The sequence below is a fragment of the Malaclemys terrapin genome, chromosome 6 (assembly GCF_027887155.1).
Source record: "Malaclemys terrapin pileata isolate rMalTer1 chromosome 6, rMalTer1.hap1, whole genome shotgun sequence".
Classification (NCBI taxonomy): Eukaryota; Metazoa; Chordata; order Testudines; family Emydidae; genus Malaclemys; species Malaclemys terrapin.
Genome location: NC_071510.1, coordinates 54,451,482 through 54,464,576, shown reverse-complemented (window position 1 = coordinate 54,464,576; position 13,095 = coordinate 54,451,482). Strand labels below are relative to the sequence as shown.

At 41.9% G+C, this 13,095-nt stretch overlaps 1 protein-coding gene across 1 annotated transcript in view; it reads left to right on the top strand.

Moving 5' to 3' along the window:
• Positions 1–13,095, top strand: part of SLC12A2 (solute carrier family 12 member 2) — a 120,780-nt gene that overhangs the window by 30,160 nt on the left and 77,525 nt on the right. Inside the window, exon 2 of the mRNA XM_054031296.1 lies at positions 11,429–11,548. Within this exon, the coding sequence (XP_053887271.1) occupies positions 11,429–11,548 (120 nt within the window). The remainder of the gene's footprint in view (positions 1–11,428; positions 11,549–13,095) is intronic.

The following is a 13,095-nucleotide window of genomic DNA, read 5'->3' as shown; positions in this document are numbered from 1 at the left end:
ACATTGCATAGTGGAGAAAGACAAGACATACAGGACACAACTTCCATCTTTTATTCATAGTATACGTAATTTAGAGCTGACTTGATAGTTCATAAGTCACTGAAAAGCTAGCTATGATCCTTTATGTACATCATAAGTTCACCCGCCCCCCCCGAACCATAAAATTGGTTTAAAAGCTAATAAATAGAGCCCTGCAAATCTGCAGATATCCACTTCATATCCGTGGACCATTTTTGCGAATAGCGTATTGGATGTGGATACAACCATGCAAAGCTCTATTCACCAGTGGTGCCTGTCGCATGGTATCCAGCTTGGGCAGCCTGGGGGCTGCAGCATGCTCGGGGCCGGTGGCTAGCAGCCAGTGGCTGGGCGGCAGGCCAGAGTTGGGGCTGTCTAGCACCTACTTGCTGCACCGCTTCGTCCAGCAGCTCGGGCCCCTCAGACAGTGCCAGTATCCCCACCATGGCCCAGCAGCACTGGCCATGCTCCCGGCTCCTGGGCAACAGGGCCTGCCCCCGGCTGCAGGAATTGAAGTGGGCGGGGCTCCAGTGCCCCACCTCTCCACCCTGCTGTGATGCAACATGTGCTGCTACCATTGCTTGTGAGTCCCCGGGTGCAGCACGTGATATGATGCCCCTTCTCCCCAGCCCGCCACCCTGCGCCACCCCTTCTCCTAGAGACCTTGCCCCCTGCTCGCTCATCTCTCTCCCCTTCCTCCCCCCCATCACTATCCCTTGTGAGACACGGATGCAGATACAGGTAAAAGATGGCTAGTGGATCGCAGGTTGATTCTGGCAGCTACAGATCTGATGCGGATCCACATTTTTGTATCCACACAGGGCTCTTCTAGTAAAGTTCTTAAATGTTCAGCTGTTTGTAGAATCTACCAAAAAAAGATGAGAGCCGTGGTATTGCTGTAGCCTACTTAGTTGTTTATTGCACATAATAGTGATGAAGGGTCTTTATTAGTCTTAAAAGGGTACTGAGAATATAAATGTGCTTGATGATTTGAGCACCATGGAACACTTCAAAATTCTTTTTTCTCCCCTCTTAGAATTCTCCCCGATCTTTTCAATAACACTCTGTTCTTTGTTTCTTATTAGAAACATGGCATTGTCTTTTTTTGTGAAAGCAAAAGATATCAAATGTTGATGGTTCTCTGTTGGCCAAAGCATAAAAACTGCTTGGGTAATATAAACACATGGGTCTTTTTTTGTTTTGATTTTTAAAATTAAATCAGTTGCAAGTAGTTTGGTGCTTTTTTTTTTTTTTTATAACAAAGGATAACTATGTGTTTGGTTTTTTGCACAAAGTATTTATACATAGTAATTTTGGCAATTATGGATTTCAGAGCAATGATGAAGAGTTCATTTTTGTCTTGCTGGGTTATTAAAACATTGGTTCAGGAATCCTCTTAAGATGTATAGGAGGCTTTCTGAGCTTCATATTTGAGAGTATTAAAATAGTAATGGGATCACTGCCATTGCTCAAACTGCTCACTGCCATGGTCACTCACTTTAGTCAAAGGGGCCCAAAAGAGGTCTGGGGAGAAAATAGATTTCTGACATAGGAAATCTGGTGAGAATTTAGATTAGGGCAGATGGTGGCAACTTTTCTAGCCTCCTGTATTATAGGGCCCCATCCTCCCCATCACAAAGCACAATCCAGAGGTGGATTACATCAGATAATGAGTTCCTTGGTGTTGTCAGTGCAAAGTTTTCTGCTTTGAGGGAGTTTGCTCATGAATAGAGTATCCAATCTTTCCTCTTTGTAGGACACTGAGGTGTTCAATTTTGCGGTGTTCAAAAAAAGGGCCTGATTATTATTTTAAACGAGGGCCTCTTTATATTGCTCTGGTAGTGTAAAGTGTTCTTAAAGATCTGCACAGTATACACTGAGTGACTCATGACACTAGAAAGAGCTAAAATGGAAAGTGATCTATTAGGTCTTCAAATGATGAAGCATACTATTGGATCAGTTTGCGGCAACCAAAAATGTCAAACTTCGTGTGTGTGAGAGAGAGCGCACGCATGTATGCCTGGGTGACTCACTGTTTTCTAGATTATTCCCCCCTCCCGGCCACCTCCCAGAAAAAGATCTGCACCTTGAATCCTCTTGTCCTCAGGAAACTCAAAGCAGACACTGACTCTGGTGTTAATCACTTTAGATTGGCTTGAGTTATGGTATTTGGAGATTGTGATCCTTCTGTTAGTGGACCCTTTCCTTTCAAATCTCTTCAGTTAGTCTTCTGCTTATAAGTATCTAGGGGGAAAAGCTCCTACTTAAAATCTTGGCTCTTAAATAGGCCCATGTTAGATAGATATTATTATCAATGGGTGGTATAGTCATACTAAAATTCAGAGAGGGTTCTAATAAATAGAACCTACTAATATATTTTGGAAATTAGCATCTCTTGGCTTATCAGTAAATGTTGGCATTTGAGAGCTGGTTTCTGTTCAAGTCCTAGAACTTCAGAAGATGGAGACAGTCCTCTTTTCCAACAAAACACTCTTGGAGGGGTGTGAGGTAGGCAGTGTGAGCCACAGCTACAACTGTGGTTCCATCCCATAATCTCTAGATTTTTCAGGGTGCTCAAGAATACTTGATCTAGACCACCGTTTGTAGGGTTTGTCTACACAGGGAAATGTATATGCAGTAAGCTAGTGAATTTATAGCACACTAGACACTCTACCCTGCCTACCTGTGTAGGCCCTCTTACTGTGCTCTAAAAGCACCCTTTGAGGGAATGATTCTGTCTTGACTAGAAAGAGAATTTGTCAGGGCCGGCCAACATCATTTTGGAACCTGAGGCGGGGAGCTCAAATGAGGCCCCCATGTCCCCTCGCTTGGGCCAAAACTTTGAAAGGTCTCAATTCTGCCTTCTTCCTGTTCTACTCTCATGGTACTGCTCTGCTACCTACCCCAGTAAAGGAGAACTAACAACTTAAAATGCCTTGTTCAAAAATTTTAAGTAACACTTACATTTGCTGTTCAGGTGTTTGAAAGTTAACTTTTCTTGTCTGAATAGTAAACACTGGCATTTTTTTCTGTTTGATTATTCAAACTGGTGCTTTCCGTGCCTTCTTGGTTGCAAAGATTTGAACTGCTTCCTGAAGATCCATAGTCTGGGACAGCTCATGCTCTATTGAGATGGCTGCAAGGCCAACCAGCCTCTCCTCACGTCATTGTGGAGCGTAGATGTGTTTTTATTAACTTCAGCTTGGGGATGCTGCCAGTGGAGAACGCAACTGTTACAGGAAATGTTAGAAGTATGCGCAGAGCAACAAAAGCATTTGGAAAGAGGGTGGTCATCTTATTTGTGCACATATATTCCAGAACCGTCTTTGGAGTTGATCCTGCTGAAATGTATCTTGAAAGGGCTTTCAGTTCATCACCTAAATCACTCGCATCAATATTGCGCATGTCATCCTGTATCAACACTGTCTCTAGTGCCCTGCATTGCTGGTGTAGGTCTTCTTCAGATATAGTGAGGAGTTTGGGAATATCATACAACATCCCAAATATACTGCTGTGTTCCTTGAGCTGCATGAAACGTTCTTCAACTGACTGTGTATTGCACAATCTAGCACCTGGTTAAAGAATTCAACTTTGAATTGTTGTTTGGGGTCTCTTATGGGATTATCCCGTGCCTCATAATCAAAATGTCGTCTTCTTTGGTGACTCTTGTATTCTTGAATGGGTGGGAAAATAGCTTCAGTGTGAAGTTCCTCTGCCAACTTCTGTGCACTCTTCAGAACGTTTTGACCGGTAAGACTGTAGGTATGACTTTGCTTTGTCCAGTTGTTCCATTGCTTCAGATATATCAAGGTCAACACCTTGGAGACTCTTGATTACAACATTTATTTCAAACAGTATGTCATGCCACAACACTAAGCCACACAGAAATTTGAAGTTATGTATGTTTCTGGTGATTCCATTTCCCTCTGCCACTGTTCTCCCACGAACAGTTCCTGTCATAGCTTTATCCTCCATAATAGCAATTATGGCATCATCTATCTTCCCAGTTTGGTTTTTGATAGGCTTTATCGCCTCCATTTGACTTTCCCATCATGTGGCACTTTGGTTTCAGTGTCAGAGAGGATGTTCCTAGATGTTGCTTCAAAATTTGCCATCAGTGAGGTGATGCCGAGAAAAATACATAGATACTTTGAATTACATTAAAAAATTCAGCAGCCTCACTAGAAGCTGATGCTGCATCACTGACCACCAAGTTCAATGAATGAGAACTGAATGGGACCAAAAAAGCTCTCTGATCCGTGACTGCACTCCTCTGTTCTTTCCTCTCATGTTGGCACCGTTATCGTAGCCCTGACCTCTCATGTTGGCTATCGCAATTCCCGTATCTTCCAGCTTTTTAAGACGCACATTTTGTCATACCAGCTCCTGTAGTATCATCAATGTCAATACATTCTAGAAAATGCTCTCTGACCGCCACCATTGCAGGGACATTTTCACTAGGTTCTGTTATTGTTACAAAACGCACTATTAAAGTCATTTGTTCCGTATGGCTGATGTCAGGTGTGCAGTCCAGAATAACAGAGTAATATCTTGCTGACTTCAGATCTGCCACAATCTTCTGTTTGACTTTTGTTGCCAGTAACTGTATGATCTCAGTTTGAATTGTTTTTCCAAGGTAGTGGCGTGTGTACATTTCTTGAGTGGTGACTCTTCTTAGATGCTCCTGGAGTACAGCATCAAACTCCACCATCAATTTTAAGGAAGTTTCCATTGTTTGGCATGTACAGCTGATCTGAAGAGCCATGCAGTGCTAGGTTTTGGGTAGCAAGCATTCTCACAATGGCAATGAGCCTTTTCAGAATCTTTTGCCAGTAAAGAGACTCTGATGCAATTGTCTCTTGATGCTGATCATCTATGGTGGCCTTTAACCTTAGTCTCATCTCAAGCTCTTTCCACCTATGGAATGCTCTCTGGTGATTTGCTGCCTTCTCATGGCATGCCAGATTTCTAGCCAGTTTTTTTCAGTCCTTTGTTCCTGTAGAACCCAATGTGGCTGGAACATTAGACTGGAAGAGTTTGCAACAAAAACGGTATGCAGCATTCTGGGTTTCTGAGTACATAAGCCATAGCCTCTCCACTTTGTCACCATTGGGGATTTCATGGCAGTAGTGTGTTGGATGGAAACTTCTATTTTCATTGTCTTTGGAGAACATGAAGTTTTTTTCCACTTGCTGTGGCCCATGCCACTTCCTTGTACTGCTGTGGCCCATGCAGTACAAGGAAGTCCCTCAGGCTACTGGTCAAGTGGGTCCACAGTCCTGGATCATCTAAACTTAGGGAATGGCTACATTTGCAGATGTAGAGCGCTTTGAGTTAAACCAGCCTTCGTAGAGCACAGTAGGAAAAGCACTGTAGTCTGTCCACACTGACAGCTGCCAACGCACTGGCGTGGCCACGTTAGCAGCTCTTGCAACAGCCACAGAGAGCAGTGCATTGTGGCTATCCCAGCATGCAAGTGGCTGCAACATGCTATTCAAATGGGAGTGGAGTGGGGTGGAGTGTGACAGGGAGTGTGTTGTGTGTATGCGGGGGGGGGGAGGGAGAGAGAGTGGGTTTTTGGGGGGCTGAGAGCATGTCAGCATGCTGTATTGTAAGTTCAGACAGCAGCAGACCTCCTCCCCGCCCCCCCACCTCTCTCACACACAGCATTCCACAGTAACGGCTTGCATGCCGGCTGTCAGAAACGGAGCTTTGAAAGGGCATTTCCGCATTCCTACAGGAGTTCAAAACAATGACGAGAGTGGCCACTTGACTTAAGGGGATTATAGGATGTTTCCGGAGGCCGATCAGAGCGCAGTAATGCAATATCTCGTTCACACTGATGCCCGTGCGTTGTAGCCAAGGCGCAGCAAACGTTATTCCTCTCGCTGAGGTGGAGCACCAGGAGCGTTCTAGCTGCGGAGTCAGAGCGCTCTCCGTGCCTTGCCAGTGTGGCTGGGGAGTGAGCTAGTGCGCACGGGGCTCCTTTTATTGTGCACTAACTCGCAAGTGTAGCCAAGCCCTTAAGGAACTAAACTCGGCAGCAGCTGTTTCTTGCGCCTCCACTAAACTCTTCTCTGAGCTACATGTTTCTTCAGGCATGTGCATGATTACATCCATTTGAGTTGGAGATATGGATGCTGCAGTAGCTGCCAGGTCACCTGCACTCTGACTAACTGGAAGATCAGGCATCTCCTCACCACTCACATCCTCACTGGGGCCGGAAGGCTGACCGTGAACATTTGTGTCTATGTATCTCAGAAGAGCTCCTTCCTACTTAGATAGAAAAGCTTCCTTTGCTTTCTTTCTTTTTCTGAATGTTGCCCCACAGGGGCGTTTTCTTCTTTCACTCATGACTGCTGTTTTGTGCCAGCTATAGTGGCTCTCAATACTCAATTAAAGGGGACAAATAAGTAGGCTGGTAGCAGGGCCTGAGTGAGGGAAGATATCAGCATCTTAAGAGCCTAATTGGCTCCTACTACTTCAGTTGACTGCCTGTTCTCCTCAGTTGGGTTCAGGGAAGCAGCAGGAAACAGGAAGCTCCCTGAGAAGCTGGTGTTAATCAGTCCAGGCTACTGGGGGTACTAGAGGGGTACATAAGAGGCTGCTCCTCCTCCTCCTCCTCCTCTCTCTCCCTGCAGCTCCTGCTGCTTTCTGTTATTCTTTCTCACCTTTTCTTCTGCCTGCCTGTTATGTCTCTTGTGTCCTTCCTCCAGCACAGCACTCCACCATCTCTGTGCATCTAGAGCAGAGAGAATACATATGCACCAGCAGCAGACACAATTTTCTACACTCTGGGTGTCCCCCCCCACTCCCCCCGGTCTGGCACCTAAGGCGGCTGCCTCAGTTTGCCTCATGGTAAGGCCAGCCCTGTCCCTTGTTATTATAGGATTACTATTAGTGCTGGAGAGCACAACCTTAGGGGTTGTGGTCCAAGGTATCCCCCTGTAGGTCTGAGTAATGCTGCCTGGTGTTATACGGGGATACTGGTAGCCCTAGTATAGATACTAGACTTGATGTTTGTTTCAGAAAAATTGTGGTTTCTTAGAGGAAGGGCTCTAACATCTGGAGGGAAGAGATAATTTCTGCTATGTAATTTACCTTTCTGTGAAGAACATCAGGCTGAAAGGTGCCCCCTTCCCTTTGGGTAATATCGTAGAACTGGTTGGGACTTCAATAGGTCATCTAGTCCAATCCCCTGCACTCAGGTAATAACTAGACTATTCCTGACAGGTGTTTGTCTGTCTTGTTCTTACAGACCTTCAATGACAAATTCACAACCTCCCTAGGCAATTTCTTCCAGAGCTTAACTACCCTAACAGTTAGGAAGACTTTCCTAATGTCCAACCTAAACCGCCTTTGCTGCAATTTAAGCCCATTACTTTTTATCCTATCCTCAAAGGTTAAGGAGAGCAATTTTTCACTCTCCACCTTGTAACAACCTTTTATGTACTTGAAAACTGTCATGTCCTCTACTCCTGGGCGAGTTCTGTGCCAAAAATGCAAAATTCTGCATATTTTATTTGTCAAAATAATGCAATATAATCACACCAGTTTCACTTATTTTGGTAATTTATTTAAATTACCATACAGGGAAAAAAAATCACAATAACCGTTCAACATTTCCTAAACACATGGAACTTAAATTCAAATACTTGGTAACCAGTTATTATTCTCAAAAAGAACAGGAGTACTTGTGGCACCTTAGAGACGAACAAATTTATTAGAGCATAAGCTTTCGTGGACTACAGCCCACTTCTTCGTTATGCATCCGAAGAAGTGGGCTGTAGTCCACGAAAGCTTATGCGCAAATAAATTTGTTCGTCTCTAAGGTGCCACAAGTACTCCTGTTCTTTTTGCGGATACAGACTAACACGGCTGCTACTCTGAAACCAGTTATAATTCTGGATTTTTATTTAAATTACATTACTCCCATCCCAATGTTGGTGCACTGTCTACACTGCCACTTTACAGCGCTGAAACTTGCAGCACTCAGGGTGTTTTTTCACACTCCTGAGCGAGAAAGTTGCAGCGCTGCAAAGTGGCAGTGTAGACAAAGCCTAACTGAGGATTCTGTTACTGTCATTTACTATACGTCTCCTTTATATCACTCTGGCAAGGTAAAGGATCTTTAATTGACTAAGAATGGGAACAATTAACTAAAAATGGGAACATTAGCAGTCTGCCTGCTTAGTTGTTACATTTCTGCTCTGCCTCAGGGATAGCCTGCTTCACACAGCCCTACTCCTCCAAGCTGGGGATCAGCAACAGTGAGCGAGAGGGACAGAGTGAGTCTCTCTCTCTCTCTCTCACTGATTCCCATGCAGGCACCCGCCCAATCTTACCCCTTAACGTCTCTTCATGGACACATGCACATGCAGTCGTTCATCCCCCCTGCAGCAAACATGCCTGGGCTGCTGGGGAAGGGGTGTGTGTTCTCCCACAGATTTCTTTGCTCCCCCATTTTTCTGCAGGGACGCAGAATTCCCCCCAGCAGTAGCCCTGCATCAGTCTTCTCTTCTCCAGACTAAACAATCCCAGTTTTTTCAATCTTTCCTCATAGATCATGTTTTCTAGACCTTTAATCATTTTTGTTGCTCTCCTCTGGACCTTCTCCAGTTTGCCCACATCTTTTCTGAAATGTACCCAGAATGGGACACACTAATCCAGTTAAGGCTGATCAGCGTGGTGTAGAGTGGAAGAATTACTTCTGGTGTCTTGCTTACAATACTCTTGCTAATAGATCTCAGAATGATGGGTGTTTTTGCAACAGTGTTCCATATTTAGCTTGTGATCCAGTATGATCCCCAGATCCTTTTCTGCAGTACTCCTTCCTAGGCAGTCATTTCCCATTTTGTTTCTGTGCAATGGATTGTTCCTTCCTAAGTGGAGTACTTTGCATTTGTCCTTTTACTTGAGACCATTTCTCCAGTTTGTCCAATTCATTTTGAATTTTAATCCTATCCACCAAAGCACTTGTAACCCCTCCCAGTTTGGTATCAGTAAGTGTACTCTTTATGCTAGTATCTAAATCATTTATGAAGATACTGAACAGAACTGGACCCAGGACCACTCAATATCCTCTTCTAGCTTGACTGGGAACCACTGATAACTACTCTCCGGGAATGGTTTTCCAACCAGTTATGCATTCACCTTATAGTAACTCCACCTAGGCTGGCTGTATTTCCATAGTTTGTTTATGATGAGGTCTTGCGGGACCGTTTCAAAAGCCTTACTAAAGTCAAGATATACCACATCTATTGCTTCCCCCTTATCCACAAGGCTTGTTACCCTGTCAAAGAAAACCGGTTTGACATGGTCGGTTTGACATGATTTTTCCTTGACAAATCCCTGTTGACTGTTATTTATCACCTTATTATCTTCTAGGCATTTGCTTGATTTATTTGCTCCATTATCTTGGTATGTACAAATTGGTTTATCTAGTTTGTGTATCTGAGTTTTTTAATTGCTGTTTGAGGCTAAGGCATCTTCAACTGGAGTGGAGTAGTGGCATGCAGATGAGCCTCTCCTCCTAGCAGTCAAGAGTCTGATATCCGCCAAGGGGCAATCTGTAGCCCAGCAGCACCCCAGTTTTTTCACTAATTTTTTGCTCAAACACTATTTACAAGGTAGGACTATAAATTACCTTTCTGCTTTGTGGACAAGTTAGATCATTGTGAGACCCCTAACTTCCTGAATTATGTGTTTTTAAGTTCATAATGTTAAAGCCTTTGAAGCTGAATGTGTTTTGCATATAATAGGGCCTATTCCTCCTGTTAAACCAAAGGGAGTCTTGCTCTTGACTTCATTGAGAATAAGCCTGAGCCTATAGTTTGTAAAGTGCTTCTGGAGGTCATTTGGGATGCAAGCTGCTTTCTTAATACTGTATGAGTATTGTATGTTGCATAGTATTAAGAACAGTATTAAGGATCATTTCTGTAGTGGTCACCCTTAAATGTTATAGTTGTCTTAGGTTACTAATTTACCTCATATTTACAGTATTCCTTGGGTATTTCTTATAGCAATATTGATAATATAAGAAAGTAATATAAGAAATATTGAAAGTAACATTTACCTAGTTATCTAAGGGCTTGTCTACACTACAGAGCTGTGTTGACATAGCCTTGTGACTAAAAGTCAGTGAGTGTGAATGCTCTTTTGCAGTATTTTGTCAGCACTTTTGCCAACAAAATTCTTCCTGCCCCGTGAGCGGCATAAGCTTTGTCGGCAGGAGAGCACTCCTGCCGACAAAGCCGCATTCACATTGCTGCTTGCATCGGCAAAACTTTAGTCTTTTTTGGGGGGGGAGGGCTTTTTTAAGTACCCCCAAAAGACAAAAGCTTTGGCGACAACTGCGCAGTGTAGACATACCCTAAAGCAAAACCACTTGGTCACTCAACTTTTTTTTTTTTTTTTTTTTTTTTTTTTTTTTTTTTTTGAATGCTAGGCAATAGTAAAGGACGTCTGCACTTTGGGACTCAGAGTTAGATCTCGGCATTCTGCAAGACCCATCTCTCTTCTCATTTTAGTTTAAAAAGGGGATTGAGTGTGACTTAAAGGGGAGTTGATCATTGTGGGGAAACTTTCTTGGCATGTGATACAATCTTTTTACAGTGTAGGTAATTGTTCACTGCACAGACTACCAAAGAAGTGATCAATTCATCTTCATTTTCTTAACTTTAAATCAAGTTTAGTTGTCTTTTCTGAAAGAGATCCTCTGAGTTCATTTACAAGTTATTGGGCTCAGTTGTGTTCACTTATATAGTAGGGAAGAATAATTGCCTCTGCTGCTGGACTATTTTCACTGGGTGAAATATTATAGCCTGTGTTTAGGCAAGAGGTCAGACTAAATGATGATAAAGGTCTCATTTGGTCCTTTTATGAGAGTGTTGTGTTTCTTAATCTTAAATCAGATTGAAGATCTATGAAGACACAGTTTATAAATCTAGGGAAAATATTTGAATAACATGTGATTGCACTAATCTACACAGTAATAGATTGCATAGTTGCAATAAAAAAAGATTGATACTAATTTGATTGTAACTACAGTGTTGATGACAACTTAATTTTTGTAGGTACTGCTCAACTACTATAGTAAGCTTTCAGTGCCTCAAGTAAAAACATAGACTTTATTTTAAAAATCTTTTATAGGGATTTCAAATATCCAAATTGTAAAAATTACTGAAGTATGAAAATGTAAAAAATAGTCACATAAATTGTGACTAGAACACACTACATAGATGTGGTCTTAAAAATTAATAATTTGTTGTCTGTGATCACTTTTACTTATGAACTGATAATTAAATTTGATGCAGACATCGAGTGTCCAGTTCTGAAATCACCTTTTGGACACTTGCTTAAGGATAATAGAGGTAAGGTGTTTTAATTTATTTTCCCACCCTCTCTGTAGGAACCTTTTGAGGATGGATATGCAAATGGGGAAGAAGGGACTCCTCCTGGGGAAGCTGATGCTACTTATGCTGCAGACAGTAAGGGAATAGTCAAGTTTGGCTGGATAAAAGGTGTATTGGTAAGTAAATATATGGTATGTCAAGCCTTTTAATAGATGTGACCTTGCCAGTTACTTTACATATTTTGAGTGAGTGTATTTTTCAGCAAGTATGAAAGGCCAGTTGCAGATCTGTTTTGCTAAAAATAATTAAATCAAAGGTTAAGAAACAAGGAAAACATTTACAGGGGAAGTATTGAAAAGTAATCTTTGCTAGCTTTTTAGTGCTTCAGGATTTGAAGGGAATGTGACCATCATCTTCCTCTCACTGCTATCCCATCACTGGCTTAGGATTTTGATACTAGCAAATTTATTTTCCCTTTTCTTCCTTCTGTATATGTCTTCACTTCCTTAGAAATACTTACTTACTGGGTGACTTAATTATGAATTATATTGGGGCACTCAATCCTTACCTCAAAATTATACATCAGTTTGGGCCTGGGTAGATTATTTGGATTGAAATGGAAGAAAATTTAATTCTTTTGATACCAGGAAAAAAAAAAGCATTATTACACGAAGCAGGTTATTTGCATATATTAACTAATAAATTCTCAGTTTCTGAAGTGGTTACAAAAATTTCATCCTCTCTGACTGGAATTTGCAGGCAAATTCAAAACAATAATCTCTTGCCATATTCAGCTATATAGAAGTAATTTATTCATGTAGGGTGGATTTTTTTTTTTTTTTTTTTTTTTTGTTGACTTGGATTTAATCAAATGAACTTTGCCCTCCCTTCCTTTTCATTAGCTATAATTAAAGGTTATCCATTTTCTTGCTGATTATAAACTTGTTGAGTGAAATAGAGTTTAAAGCTGTCAGAGCTCATTTGATTTAAACTTTGTAAGACCAAGGACCAATTACCTGGTCTCCATTGACTTTGTGAGCGATAAACTTAAATCCTGGTCTTCAAAGTGTGTAATGCATTTGTTTAATCTTGACATGAAATTGATGTAAACTTCCCCCCTCCCACAAATATATATTCAGGAAATGCACACTTTTCCCCAAGAAACTTTTAATTAAAAGCTTGCTGGAAGACCCACCTCTACATTACACAATGGGATTTGCTCTGTAATCTTGGGCAAAGTCCTCAGAACTGTTCTTTAGTGATTCTTGTCTACTTGGGATATGCTACTCAGACAGATAGTTAGAGCCCAGCTATGCATCTGTGTTTCCATTCCAATTATGTCTCACTGAAGAGCCTTTGAATAGGCTTTCTGGATCTTGGCAAATCCCTAGACATGCTTCTTGTTCTTGGAGCTCCTGGGATTTGAAGAGAGGCACATGTCTCCCAGTCTATACCCATTTGTTAAATAAACGTTTCACAACATTGCCAAAAGAGAACAATTTAATTATCTGTTTTAAGACTCGGTGCTAATTTTTATTACTTAAATTCTGTTGAGGAATAAAAAAACCAAAATCAAAACACAAAAAGGCAATAATAAAAGCCTTTTTTTAAAAAAATTGAGTGCAGAAGAGTAGGGTTCAGAAACAAAATGTTCAGAACGACAAAGTTGCAGAAGAAGCGATATGGCCTGTTCCAGATGCCTTTCCAGCTCTTGCCATAACTA